The sequence below is a fragment of the Myiozetetes cayanensis genome, unplaced genomic scaffold (assembly GCF_022539395.1).
Source record: "Myiozetetes cayanensis isolate MyiCay16 unplaced genomic scaffold, myiCay2020 scf10, whole genome shotgun sequence".
Taxonomy (NCBI): Eukaryota; Metazoa; Chordata; class Aves; order Passeriformes; family Tyrannidae; genus Myiozetetes; species Myiozetetes cayanensis.
In genome coordinates, this window is record NW_026086605.1 from 30051028 (window position 1) to 30064090 (window position 13063).

At 38.9% G+C, this 13063-nt stretch overlaps 1 protein-coding gene across 1 annotated transcript in view; it reads right to left on the reverse strand.

Annotated features, from left to right (window-relative positions):
• CCDC6 (coiled-coil domain containing 6) overlaps positions 1–13063 on the reverse strand; it is a 50782-nt gene that overhangs the window by 25600 nt on the left and 12119 nt on the right. The window contains exon 2 of the mRNA XM_050340782.1: positions 5346–5495. Within this exon, the coding sequence (XP_050196739.1) occupies positions 5346–5495 (150 nt within the window). The remainder of the gene's footprint in view (positions 1–5345; positions 5496–13063) is intronic.

Sequence of the window (13063 nt, forward strand, 5' to 3'; positions counted from 1 at the left end):
AAAACAAACAAAGACAAACAAAGCACAGTCAATGCTGAAACCCTAATGCTGAAAAACAGAATTGCTAACAATGTGAATTTATCCACTGGTAAAACACTGGTGGATAGCGTTTATTTTGCTTATTAAAGTAAGAAAGCATTTTCAAACTGTTTTTAATTATATGTAATTATAGTAACAACTGTTTACAGATACACCTATGGCAGCCAGATACAGAGAAGGAAAAAATATGTTAGAAAATGTCACCTTGATGACAATGTCTTCTAGACCTTGAATTGCATATGGAAACTGAAGGAGAATTTTCAGCTAGGCAAGGTTAGAGATGGGTTTGGTGCAAGAGAGACAGCCAGCAGTTTGAAGTGAGAATGGGGCTATCAAATACATATCTCAGCATGAGGAGTGTATGTGTTAGTTCAGTTCAATCCTGCACAACTACAGTAATACCCTTCTCTCTCTACAGAAACAAGTGTTCTGATACAACATAGGACCACATTTACCTTAATTCCTTACTGTACTGCCTTACTTCTGGGACTGCAGAAAGTATTTTTATGAATTTATGAAGTATTTATGAAGTAATGGAGCCAATGGATGAAGTTCCCCCTTTAAAAAACAACCCTCATTTATCCCCCAGACTAGGACCTTGTATGTTGTGCTGAACAGTCGATTTTTAGTACTCTGGGCCCTCAGAAGTTGTCCAATTCCTCCTTTGCTGCATCCTGAAAGTCCTATTTATTAACAAATGTGTATCAGCAGTTTGCCTTCTCTTTATGTCCAGATGTTCATCAAATAAATGATAGATGAGCTGACTGTTTATTCTGCACAATCCCATTTGCATCCTCAAGCTGACACATCGTATTTTGGAGAGCAGGAAGGGTAATAGCTTATGTTTACAGACTTATCATTTTCTAAGGAATTGTCAAGAATCAGACTTGCATCAGAAACATTTCTGTACAGACACCCGTATTACTTAAATCGGCCTGACTACACATTATGCTATTATCTTGGCATGTCATAACATCTTACTTTCAAGGGCAGATACTTGGACCAATTTGCACTTCCAAAAATGCAAGGGGACTGAAAAAAAATATCTGAATTCAATTTTGAAATGGACTGTTGTACAATTTTAAAGATTGACTTGTAAGATCAAAAATTATTAAAAATTAATTACTATTTGGAGCAGTCTTGTTTCACAACAGATAAATTGTCAATATATACTACTTTAAATTTCAAAACAGTAACTCAACATGTCCACATCCACAGCTGCAAGAACAGAGCCTGCATTAAAACACTCCTAATGATATTCTGTAAAATACTGCTACCATTCTACAATGATTAGGGATCAAGGATGCTATAAAAATATTGTTCCAGCTTTCCAGAGACTTCATCAGGTAAACAAAAATATAATTACAGGAAGCACATGGCAATATATAGTAAATGTATATAAGGCTTATAAGAACTTAATCAGGGATGTATGTGATTAAGAGCTTTGTTTACTCCAAAACCTCTGTTGAGATATGTGTATTCCTTCATTCTCTCAGTATTCAGCCTAGAAAATTAGTAATTATGCTAAACAAAGGAAATTTATCTAATAAAATTGTACATTTATTCATCTGGCTTGCAGAGGCAGGGAAAGCCAATGCCAGACAGTTATAAAGAGATATTATCAAGCACTGGTTCGGCACCAGGAAGACAGAATTATTCCAGTGAAAATACCTTCTTTTCTGTGCAACTGTGTATGTTTAGACTCAGTCTGGCATATAGTAAAAGGTTTCAAAACAAATTTCTTACAATGCTGAAAACCTGATGTCACTGTGTTTTGTAACAGTAACGCACATCATGCTGAACTGGGACATTCTTGTTCGCTGTTAGCGAGGAGCTGCAGCTCGTGCTCTGGCAGAGCTTCCACGCTGAAAACCTTTCAGCATTCTGGGAGCTCATTCCAGATGCCAGTCTGAATGCAATGCATAAGCCCCTACAACTGTGACAAACAAAGGTCTGACAAAGCAAAAAACACACAGGCACTATGAAAAAAGTCCCTCTGCTAGGTGGCTTATCGGCTGAATAATACGGCAGTAATTTTGACACAGACACAGAGTTTTAAATACTTGAAAAACTGAGAGACTGCAAACCATATGCAGCTTACCAGAAATACAGCCCTCCTCTGTTCCAAAATGCAAAGCTTTAGGCAAAACTACAGATTCATATGCAATTTTTTCCCCTTAGTCATACAAAAACCAGGATTTGGTGCACAATGTCTGACAGCATGAATTTTGGAAGTCTGGTTCCAGGTCAGACCAACACTGCCTGGCAAACACAGAGATTTAAGAGCTTAATCTGAAAGAACAGTGGAGCAACCAACTGGAGACTACCCTATTTCTGGTTAAGTCATCATCCAAAGTCTGTATCTAATTTTGCCAGAATTCTCTCCAGAGCAAAGATGCCCAAAATGGCAGTGGGCATTTATGAATTCATTATTCACCTAATAAAGACAGAACTGCTACACTCTCATGGATAATAGTAAGTACTGCCACTCACAAATCTCAGGAAATTAAAAAAAAAAGGAAATTGTAATTTTCTTAACTTCTTGGTCTAAAAAACATTAGTCAGAAATTTAGCACTGCACCTCTACAACAGGAAGAGTAACCCATTATAGAAAACATACTGTGATAAACTCTAAACAAACTGACCATGCTATGTGTGCTAATAATGCCCTCTTTTCCAAAAAAAAGAGTTTATTTGTAATATCAGGAGTTTCTCTTAGAATTTTAATCTGGCATACATGGGTGTAATTTCCAGGATTCATAACTGAAGAATCAAAACTTTCAGACAACAGATAAGCTTTCAGAAAACAAAAACCAATACCAAGTATTATTTTCAGTTCTTTGCTACTTAAGAAAACTGTCTGCAACTCACCAACATTCTAGTATCAACTTACTAAATCTATGATCTCTTAAGAGATGCAAAATTACTTTCATGGAAACATACTGTAATATTCAAATGTTTTCTAATTCTTTAGGGGAAGGGACCATTTCCTCTGTCTCATTTAGAAGCTGCTGACCATATTACTAGTTTTTAGGAGAATACATCAAATATTCTGGTTTTGCATTTCACAGCAAGTTTATCACATCAGACATAATCAAGCCATGAAATGAGATCTGAACTCGGCCTACACAAACAGAATAATAGTTTTCATATTAAACTGTTTGCTTTAAAACAAGCACTCCACCTGTACTGCAAGTCTTGAGCCACTGTAAAGGTATGAAAAGTCATCTAGATGTGTGGACAACAAAACCTGCTGACCAGTGAATTGCCATATTTTAACAACTTCTGGTTGATACAGACATGTTTACCAAACACTAAATGAGGCTTACAGGAAGCCACATGGAATGACATCTAAGGCTGCAGGTGGAGATACTGTTTAATACAACCAGGTGGCGGTCAGCATTTTACCTCCATATTATTGTAGTTCTGGCTATGTGGTTAATTTCAGCAGAAACCTGCAGTTTCCTACTGAAAGCTGGTTAGTATTTATAGGATGATGCTGTATCCAAAACTGAGGATTTTCTCCAGATGCTGCACAAAAGGTGAGAATGACTTCACCATTTTCATGCCTGCATTGTGTTTCAAACACTTCTCTAAAACTTCCTCTCACTAGATAGAAGGAAGTTGCACCTTTTAAGGGTTTCCACTGGACAAAAAGCACAGTGGCCTTGTATTGTTTCATCCATTACAACAAGGCACCCCCTTGGCCATTTTGAGAACAGTAGATTGTTAACTTTCTCTTTACTTTGGGGCGACAGTCAGGACACTTTCTGAAAGTCCATAGCAAAAAAGAATAAAAATTAACTGTACTTTCAGGTTGACAAAAAGCTTATATTTCTCTTTGTAATGTGTGAACCTATTTTGCATAATTTTAGCAATTCAAGAACTGTTAAAGATAGAGCTTTAAAGCAATCTTGTGAATTCTAGGGAAAAGGCTAAGCATATTTTAAGCAATTACTAGACACAACAATAGGTCATTACAGGAGTTCAAAACCCTCCAACCAAATCAAGTGTAATTCATGCTTTTACTTCTAAAGTAAGTTTTACATTGATGTATACAGTGTACAGTACAGTCCCACACAACCTGTTTCTGCAACAGATTTCTACATCTCCCTTTTAATTAAACAACATTGTTTAACATACCATTTCTCCCTTTACTGTGGGAAGCTTTTTCTATGATGATATCTACATCTTACTTCAATTAGAAAAGAACAGTTGATACCTCTATTTTACTGCCATCTGCTTCTCTACTTTTCATGAAAATGCATGACTTAGAAAGAAAACCAGTACCTTATTCAGAAACATTCTTGTCATTCCTCAAGAACAGCAAGGGGAAATAGTAATACCAGAGAGAGGATATTTTATCTTGCTACTTAATTTAATATGTGATAATAGGAACCAAATAGACAAAGTCATAGAAGGCCCAGTTTTCAGTAATAAAAGCACCAGATGGGATTAGCTCTCATGTTGTTTCCAAACAGTGTATTTCCTAACTGCAGGGCTAAACGTGCCTTAAGTCTCCAGCTGCAGAACATGAAAATGCTTACAACACACAAATTAGGCTGTTTGAAATTGCCTAGTTTTTCATGACAATGCTTATAAGTAACGGCATGAAAAAAAGCCCAGGCAGGATCACACCAAACATTCACCTGGTTTAGTACCTTGTCTCCTATAAAGGCCAAAAGCAGGTATTTAAGCAAGACTATCAGAACAGGGCAATTAGGTACAACACTTCCAACAAATACTTACCCGCTTTTCAAAAATTAGCAACTCAGGTAATGAAGTTTCTCTGCCGCAAATTGTCCCTACATCTTCAACTTTTTATTTCTGGCATCAAAAAATACACTTTAATTCCAGAGAAGCAACTGTTTTGTTAAAACTATGGGTAAACTTACAGATAAAGTCTCCTTCAAGCGTCACTGCACATTCTTGTACATAGAGTTTAATACTTCAGGACTCCTGTTAAATATCAAATACTCCAGGGAAAAAAGTGTCTGTTTCACTAACATTTTATATTAATCAGTAACTCTCGTCTGGAAGACAGCTGACATTTACCCTAAGCTTTTTTGCATCTGTGTACAAACTTTCAGGTTCTCAATACTGAGTTCACAGATGCAAACTTGAAAGCAACATACTAAAAAAAGGTTACTCACTACACTTCTTGTACTTTGTTTTTATCAGATGTCAACTTTACAGCAGCTACAGTATGACCACATCCCTCTGACTGCAGTCGTGCAAACAAAAAGGTTCAGTCACCAGTCAGTCCTGAGGCTCCTGAAAGAAACATCAGTAAAGGCACCAATTACCTGCATCAGTTTTCTTGAAAGTTCATTAGTGAGGAATTCCTCTTCCTTTTCATAGTTTACTGCAAGTGTTTCTTTTTCTTTCTGCAGAGCTTGAATCTTCTTAAATAGAGTATTACTGATGAATTCCTCTTCCTGTTCTGCCCTTGCTTGCTGCGAAGTAAAGAGATGGTTTTAAGTAAAAAAGGAGTAAGTCCACATTAAAAGCTGCAATCATTCCATTCCCCTACAAATGCCTATCAGCCTGGAGAACAGTAGGCTGGATGTAAGCTCTGTTACCATCCCCTTTTGTAACATTATATCGCCTTTCTTCATTTTTTGTTTTCCATCTTTAACTTGGGAAACTTTGAAGTGGCCTCTTCCCAACAAAATGCACTAACTCCACAACCTTATAAAGTTTATAAAAGCATTATGGATTCAGAGATAGTTATTTTTACCAACTCTAAGCCTAAAAAGAAACTCCTTTCTAAATGTTCTCCACTACGAGCTGAAGCACAGCTCAGACTACTACCTCAAGCACCGTGCCTTCTTTGCAGATCCCTCAGACTGAGCCCTGCTTTCTAGAAGTCAAATAATGCCTTTATTCCTTCACCCAGATATGCCTTGCTGCTGAGCCACAGGCACCATGGTGTGTCTCACAGGAACTTCTACCCAACCACCAGCCCAGGAAAACGGGTATCTTGCTCCTCAGAACTGTTACTCCCCTACATACATCAACTTACAAAAATGCCATGTGGCAGCTTTACCCCCAGATGCTCTGGAAATCTTCTAGAATCACTAGAGAAGACAGTTTCCATTTCAGCTTTCCAACAGCACAAAGGCACTGCTCCACAGAAAGCTAGCTGGGAACGTGTTCATTTGTGTTCCCTACAGTTCAGATGTTTGTATGTTTTTAAATATAAATAACAAAAAAATTGATAAATGGAACACAGAAGTGATTTTTTGAAAGCCTGTTCTGAAAGACTATGAAGAATATTTCATACGGCCAAATGAAAGATCACAGCTACAAATTGGTAGAGCCAACTCTTCATTTCACAGTCCAAACAAAGCCCAGAACAGCTGAATGACAGAAATATCACATTTAACAAATGAAGCAAGGTAGTGCTGAGGAGTGGTTTTATTCCCTGCAATAAAATCCATGACTTGAACTCCATGTGTGATTTGCCCTGATTCTAATAAAATGACACCAGCTTACAGCTTATGCAAACATTCTCTAAGTTTCATTTCAGTAAAATTTAAGAGGAAAATTTAAGAACTGAAACAACCACATTACTGAAAGCTTAGCTTCTATAATCTTCTGCCCAAAATGTGCCAAAGTAACCGTCTCTTTATACTTATTGTACACTGCAAAATGCTTAAAAGATTTCCTCATGTCAGTGATCTTTTAACCGGAACGACACGTTCCCTAGTGGCCCACGAGACAATTACTTAGACACGGACACCTTCCATGTCTGGAAGAAAAGTTAATTAAACAACATAGCTGTCTTTAAGTTTGGTGAAACAATGGGACAATTGCAAATTGTCCTCATGATAACACCAGCACCATAAAATCTAAAGCAGTGGTTTGGAAACTTCACAGTTGAGTCCTCCTCCCATCAAGTCCTTCTCTTCACATTTTTATCTCTGCCCTCCCCCATCTCCATCACTTTACTTTCAAGGCCCTTTCCTACTATCTACCTGTCACCAACTCCCTTCCTGCTGTCACCAGTAGAGTTGGTCCAAACCCAACCTAAAAAAAAAAAAAAAGCAAAACAGCGCAAGGTCGGGCAGAGTTTATTAGCTTGGCAGCTTAGGGCCTGCACAACACCTCCTCTCATGTTTTGCATCTCTATAGCAGAGAAGTGCTACTCCAGCATGTTCAGCATTGGTAGCATTACCTGCCACATCAAGAAAATATAGAGTTGTCCAAGAGCTCTGAAGGAATGCTAAGTTATCAGTTCACATCTCTGAGGATTAAAACTCCAGGAATCTAACTGATCTGAACAACATCATCTATCAGTTTCTAAATGTGGCTTTACTTAGAGCTACTAACAATCTTATGTCTTCAGAGACATTTTGGAACAGAGTAAACAAGTCAAATTGCAAGGGCTCATTGTCCTCAAATCGTTAAAATTCATGCATGCTGTTCCAAAATCAACTCCTCCACTGCCTTCACCACACAGGATTTCTACTTGTGTCTGTTTTTCAATGGTTCAGATAATAAAAGGCAGTAACACAGACCAAGCTTACCTAAAATTAAATTAGAAAGCACTTGGTTCTAAAAAACCCAAAAGAATGAGGGTGTTTCTGCTTTGATTTCTATTCATCTGTAACTTGCACAGATTTGTTCTGCTCATGCTTTGCACCAATCAAAAGCTCTAAAATCACACTGTTACAGCACTGAGCCTGCACAACACTTCATAGCCAGATCCTGGTGTTACATTAATGATGGGTGTTAAGGCCAACACGAACAGGCTGCCAAGATCCCAGCCCACTCCTGGCCAAACAGCACTGCCCCTCCTTTGTGCCCGCAAGGGTGCTCGCATGGCCAGGCACGGGGCCAGCACAGCCAGGAGGAGACACCCAAAAACTAATCCCTTCCCTTCCTCCTCCCATTTTTCTTTCCTGGATCTGCTTCCTAAACAGGCGTACCACACAGGCAGAGTGCTGGCACGCAGCAATCACGGACCATCAGCCGCAATTTAGCCTTTTTAAACTGCCCTGCACCAAACCCTGTGCCCACACGGGGCAGGAGCCCAAAGCTGAGCGTGACTGCACCTGCCTCCATTTACAGGAACGTACTTCTCAGCTGAACAACAGGAACCCCACACATCCAAGTGTGAACTGTAAGCTCCAGATACCCACACATCGTTATTTCATATAATGAGTGTCCGCTTAATTACCAAAGGGTCAGCAATCTCGACACAAACCTTTTGGTTAAAAAACGTCATCCAGTTAATTAAGACTGGGTACAAAAGCATGTGATTCATTACCACAGTTCTTCTAAATTTCATTCTGAAACTTGTCCTACATCTTGTCACTCATTACTTGGAGACAATTCAATTATCTCAAGTAATGAAATAATTCATGTTTATCTTAATATTGCCTAAAATCTTGAAATCTGTTACTCATTTAGCCCATAATCAAACAGATTTTTCTGGATGTGAATACTTTGTTTTTCCAAAAGTATAACTTGTCTTTTTATTACATATCTATATTTGAAAAGAGGCTTGATAAGATCAGCAAAAAGACAGAAACAGAATATGGAAATCAGAGACACTAGGTTTGCTATGAAGGTACAGAGTTGCTGGTTTTCCTCTATTATCCATATCACATTCAACATCCAAAACCACTAACAGTAATTTACTCTGTGTACCATATTACAAAATAAATTGCTAAGGCACTGAGAGATACGAAATGATAATACCTCAATCAAACTGGAATCAAACCTGATTCCAGTCAATCTTTGGAAACCTGAAATAAGTAATTTACTTCCACCACATATTTTCTGCATAATAGGTACATCCACCTGCCTCCTCTATCTCAGAACTCTATATATAGCTAACTCAGAGCATTTCATGGACCCATCCACTAAGGAAAATCTGTAATTCATGTGGTCAAGACCATAAATGGCAAGGACTATAGTGTTACTTTGCAAGAAATCAAGAATAAGGCAGAGACAAAGCACCTCACGCACATAAAAACACACAAAACCTCTCATATTTCTTAGGAAGAAAAATCCTATTATTTCTATTGCAGCAGCATGTGAAATCCTCATCATTAGTAGAGCTGATGCATAAAGTGTTGTAAAAACCTGTCTCTGTGAGCTTAAAATCCAATTAGCTGATTTTAAAAGAACTAGGAAACATTTCTCCTAAACTTTAGGTAGTAACTTTCTGTATCACTGCACCTCACCCCAACTACACTGCTCTAATGGCACTATCTTATGAAGGAAGCAAAATCCAGGACATCCAAGGAGGCGTCAGCTTGAACACAGTCAAATAAAAATCTAAACTATAAGAGAATTTTTTTTTTTAATCTCAGCTCTCTCTTCTTCTCCCCAGTTAGTTCTTCCAAAAGCCCCACAAACCTTCCTGATACTTCACAGTAAGCAAGCAAGATCAACAAGCCAATTAATACCTACTCCTTAGTCCATATCAGCACATTACCAGTGACCTGACATGAACACGTTATTGCATTTTAGTTTCAGGTCTCATTTCAGACACAATTTCAGTAGAAAGTGTTTCAAAAACTGCTCCAGGTCCAGTTCAGCTCAACCACCTGAGAGCCAGATGCCAAGCACACCCAGCCTGCAGGCTGACAAAGCATCACCTCCAGTGGCATCCAGGTTAGGGCTGACACAAGGTTTCAGGGGATCTTGTTGCAAACAGCCTACCAAGCATGGTTTTGACCTAATCCACTCTGCAAACTCTTTCATCTTTAAGGCAAGAGTCACCGTCATCTCTTTACTGTTCCCTCACCTCTTCGCAGAGCAGTTCCTGTTGACAGGACCCTGTGGACAATGTAACCCTGTAGATGGAGCTGAAGAGCAGTTTAACGTGACACAAGAAACTCAATCTTTGCTACTGAATATAGACTGAAGGGCTGGGGCAGCTCCGGGAAGAGATGATCTCAGTGGCTGCACATGTTACCCTGAACTAAAGCTGTCACTTCAGAAAGCAGCCTTCCTAAAAGTCCTACTAAATATGATGAGGTAAAAAGGGTGAGAAGAGCAGACTGTTGTAGTGACAAGATTTCAAAACATGCAATTCTTGCATAAAATAAAATCTAAGCTTCCCAATTCTCCTGAAGTACACTCTTTTTCTAGCAGTACTAACTCAAGTGACTGCTCTGGCCTTACTTTCTGGCATCAAGTTAAAACAATATGGAAAACCACTGATCTTCAAATCCAATAAACATTCCAGTGAGTTGATACTGTTCCCTTACAGGAGAAACTTTTACAGTGCAGCTGTTTTTTCCTACCAACCTTCCAGCTGCATCTGGAACGACCACATTGCATGCAACGTGCATGTCAGACAAGGAGAAACACGAACCACCACAGGAACAGAAGGCAATGGCAGCTCAGAGAAGAGCTGCTCATGCTACTGCCAACTGTGGCAACCGCCCAGCAGCACATTCCTGGCTGGAAGGGCTGCAGGACAAGGAAGTTCCACCCAAGCCCCAGTAACGATATGGGCACAGCCTTCCCCTGCAAGTAAAGGTACTTATTCAGCTGGGTGGCTGCCTGCAGAGAAAAGAGTGAATGCTCTTGCAGTTCAAGTGGTGAGCTGGAATTCAAGCTCTGGGGTCAATTTGTAGTGTGATTTCCTGTTTAATCTATGGCAAACCCCCAGGGTCACTTCCTCAGTTCTGACATAAAAGTACCTTTTTTCTTTTTCATTTTTTTCTTTTAATTTTTTTCCCTTTTCCCTTATTTAAGATGAGGTAACAGAAGTGTTATCTTTGGGCATACAATATCTCCTAGAAGACCCAAACAAGCAGCAATACCTTGGAATGTTTCCCTCAGAACCCTAATTTTTTTTTTTAAAACATAAACCTGGTAGATGAAGAGGAAAGGGCTTTTTTGGTTGGTTTGCTTTAAAAAAAAAAAAAACAACAAACAACCCCCCCCAAAAAACCGACATCAAACTTACAGGGTTACCAAAAGTTATTTTCAAAACACACTGAGGAGAAAGAAATTCACTACTGAACCTCATCCTAGTAGCTGATAATTTCAACTACTCTAAATGTTACCTATCATGTAACATTAAAGCCACATGCAGAATTGCTCCAAAGCACATGCCCTATTACATTTCAGCTCTATTCAGTAGACAGTTCTGCTGCAAGAGAGTAAAAGAAAGATATCTGGGTTTTGTTATGGTAATAAAGGAATAACTTTATGATAAGCAACCATTTAAAGTGTCTAAATGCAGTTCCTTTTAATCTCCATTTATAGTTGGAAATTCTCTCTCCCTTTTATCCCCCCAACCCCCTCCTTTTTAAAAGGTCAATTAGGTTTTGGCCAGACAAGTCCAAACGCCTCTGTCACAACACTCGTACCAGTAACTCCAGTCACAGAGGTTTTTCCCTGGATGCCTACCAAGTGATCCAGCCTATTGCCATACGGATCTGCAATGGATGCAGACTGACTGGAGAAATGAGCTGACTCAAACAACACAAGACATACCTTTTCCTCTCACGTCAGTTTTAACCACCGTCAAATGTTTTCAGCACAACATCGCTCCTGCAGCCTTGGGAGACCTCTCAAAAACTCAGTAACCTCCCAGACATGGGTGCACACATCTTGTGGTTTGGGGATAGCACTTTAAAAAAGCCCTCAGAATTGAACAGCTTCCTAAACATGAGTCAGTAGTATTCACACATGCTAAATAATCTCTCAGCATCAACAATGAAGTAAATTTTTTGATGGAATGCAATTCCATTTCACTCCAGATTTGTACACACTTCAAATAGCTTCTCTCTGCATTTTGATGTTGACCTGCAAGATCAACACAACTGATCACACAAGATCTTGCACAACTGAATCACACAAGTGGTGAAAATGAAATAAGCAAGTTACAAGAACAGGTTCATTTGACAAACATAAATATTTATAAAACTAACGCATTTGGTTAATTACAAACAGAGTGCAACAAGCTATATGAAATTCATAATTAATACAATCAACTCCTGAGTTCACTTACATAATTTAAGAACAATTTAAACAGCTTTCTTCAAAACAGAAAAAAAATAGTGTTCTCTTTTCAAGGGTTTCTATTATATCAGAATACTGGCATTAAGCAGCATGTGAAAAAGCCACATTTGCTGTGACAATATTAAGATAGGGTCTAGAAAAATGTATGAAACCTCAAAGAACTTTTACTTAGCAGTTTAACCACGACCACACATTGCTGTGCAAGTCTTAATGTAACTAAAGTCTATGTGGTAATAAAGCACCAGAAAGGTTGTACAGGCACACATTAAACATTTCCTATTTCAAACGCTCAACATGACAACCTTAAGAATCTGACTATTCATCAGACACATGCTTTATAGACTTATTTTTCATTCACTTAAACATCATCATGTAGAACAAGCTCCCGGATGGTTATCGGGGCTGGAGTCTCTGCTTCCAGCACACAAGAGCTGTAACATGAGCCAACAGAAGTTACAGGCCAAGGCAGGAATGACCCAGCAGGAAAATTAAATCTAGCCTATAGACCTTTCCAAACGGCTCTAGTTCATGAGGCTGTTTCTGTGTCTCATTGTTGCACATGCAGGATACATTTTCTACACTTGTTGCATTTTCAGTAGCAGTGGATTTCCAATGTGCGCCTAAAATGAGTGTAGCACATACAAGCAACAAGTCCATCACCCCTAAGACCTCAAATTCACTGCATACAAGCAAAAATATTGCTTAAAAATACACATTAAATGTTCCTCAGAAGGACTGTAATGACTGCACATGCAGACACAGCCAGGAAGGCACTAAGAATGGGGCTGTGTTAGACAACTCCCATCTCAGCCCAGCACAGGCAGCACAGAGGTTTGGCAACACCTCTCTTGCAGAAAATACATGACATGCTTTGCCAGGGTCTTCCCCATTTTTGACAGTTTGTACCCAACTGAAGGTTTACACTGACAAAGGCAGCCAATTCAGAAAATACAACTACACTGTCATATCAAACTTCGAAATACCTCTCTCTATTAATCCTTTACTGATGACTACTTGAAAGAAGTTT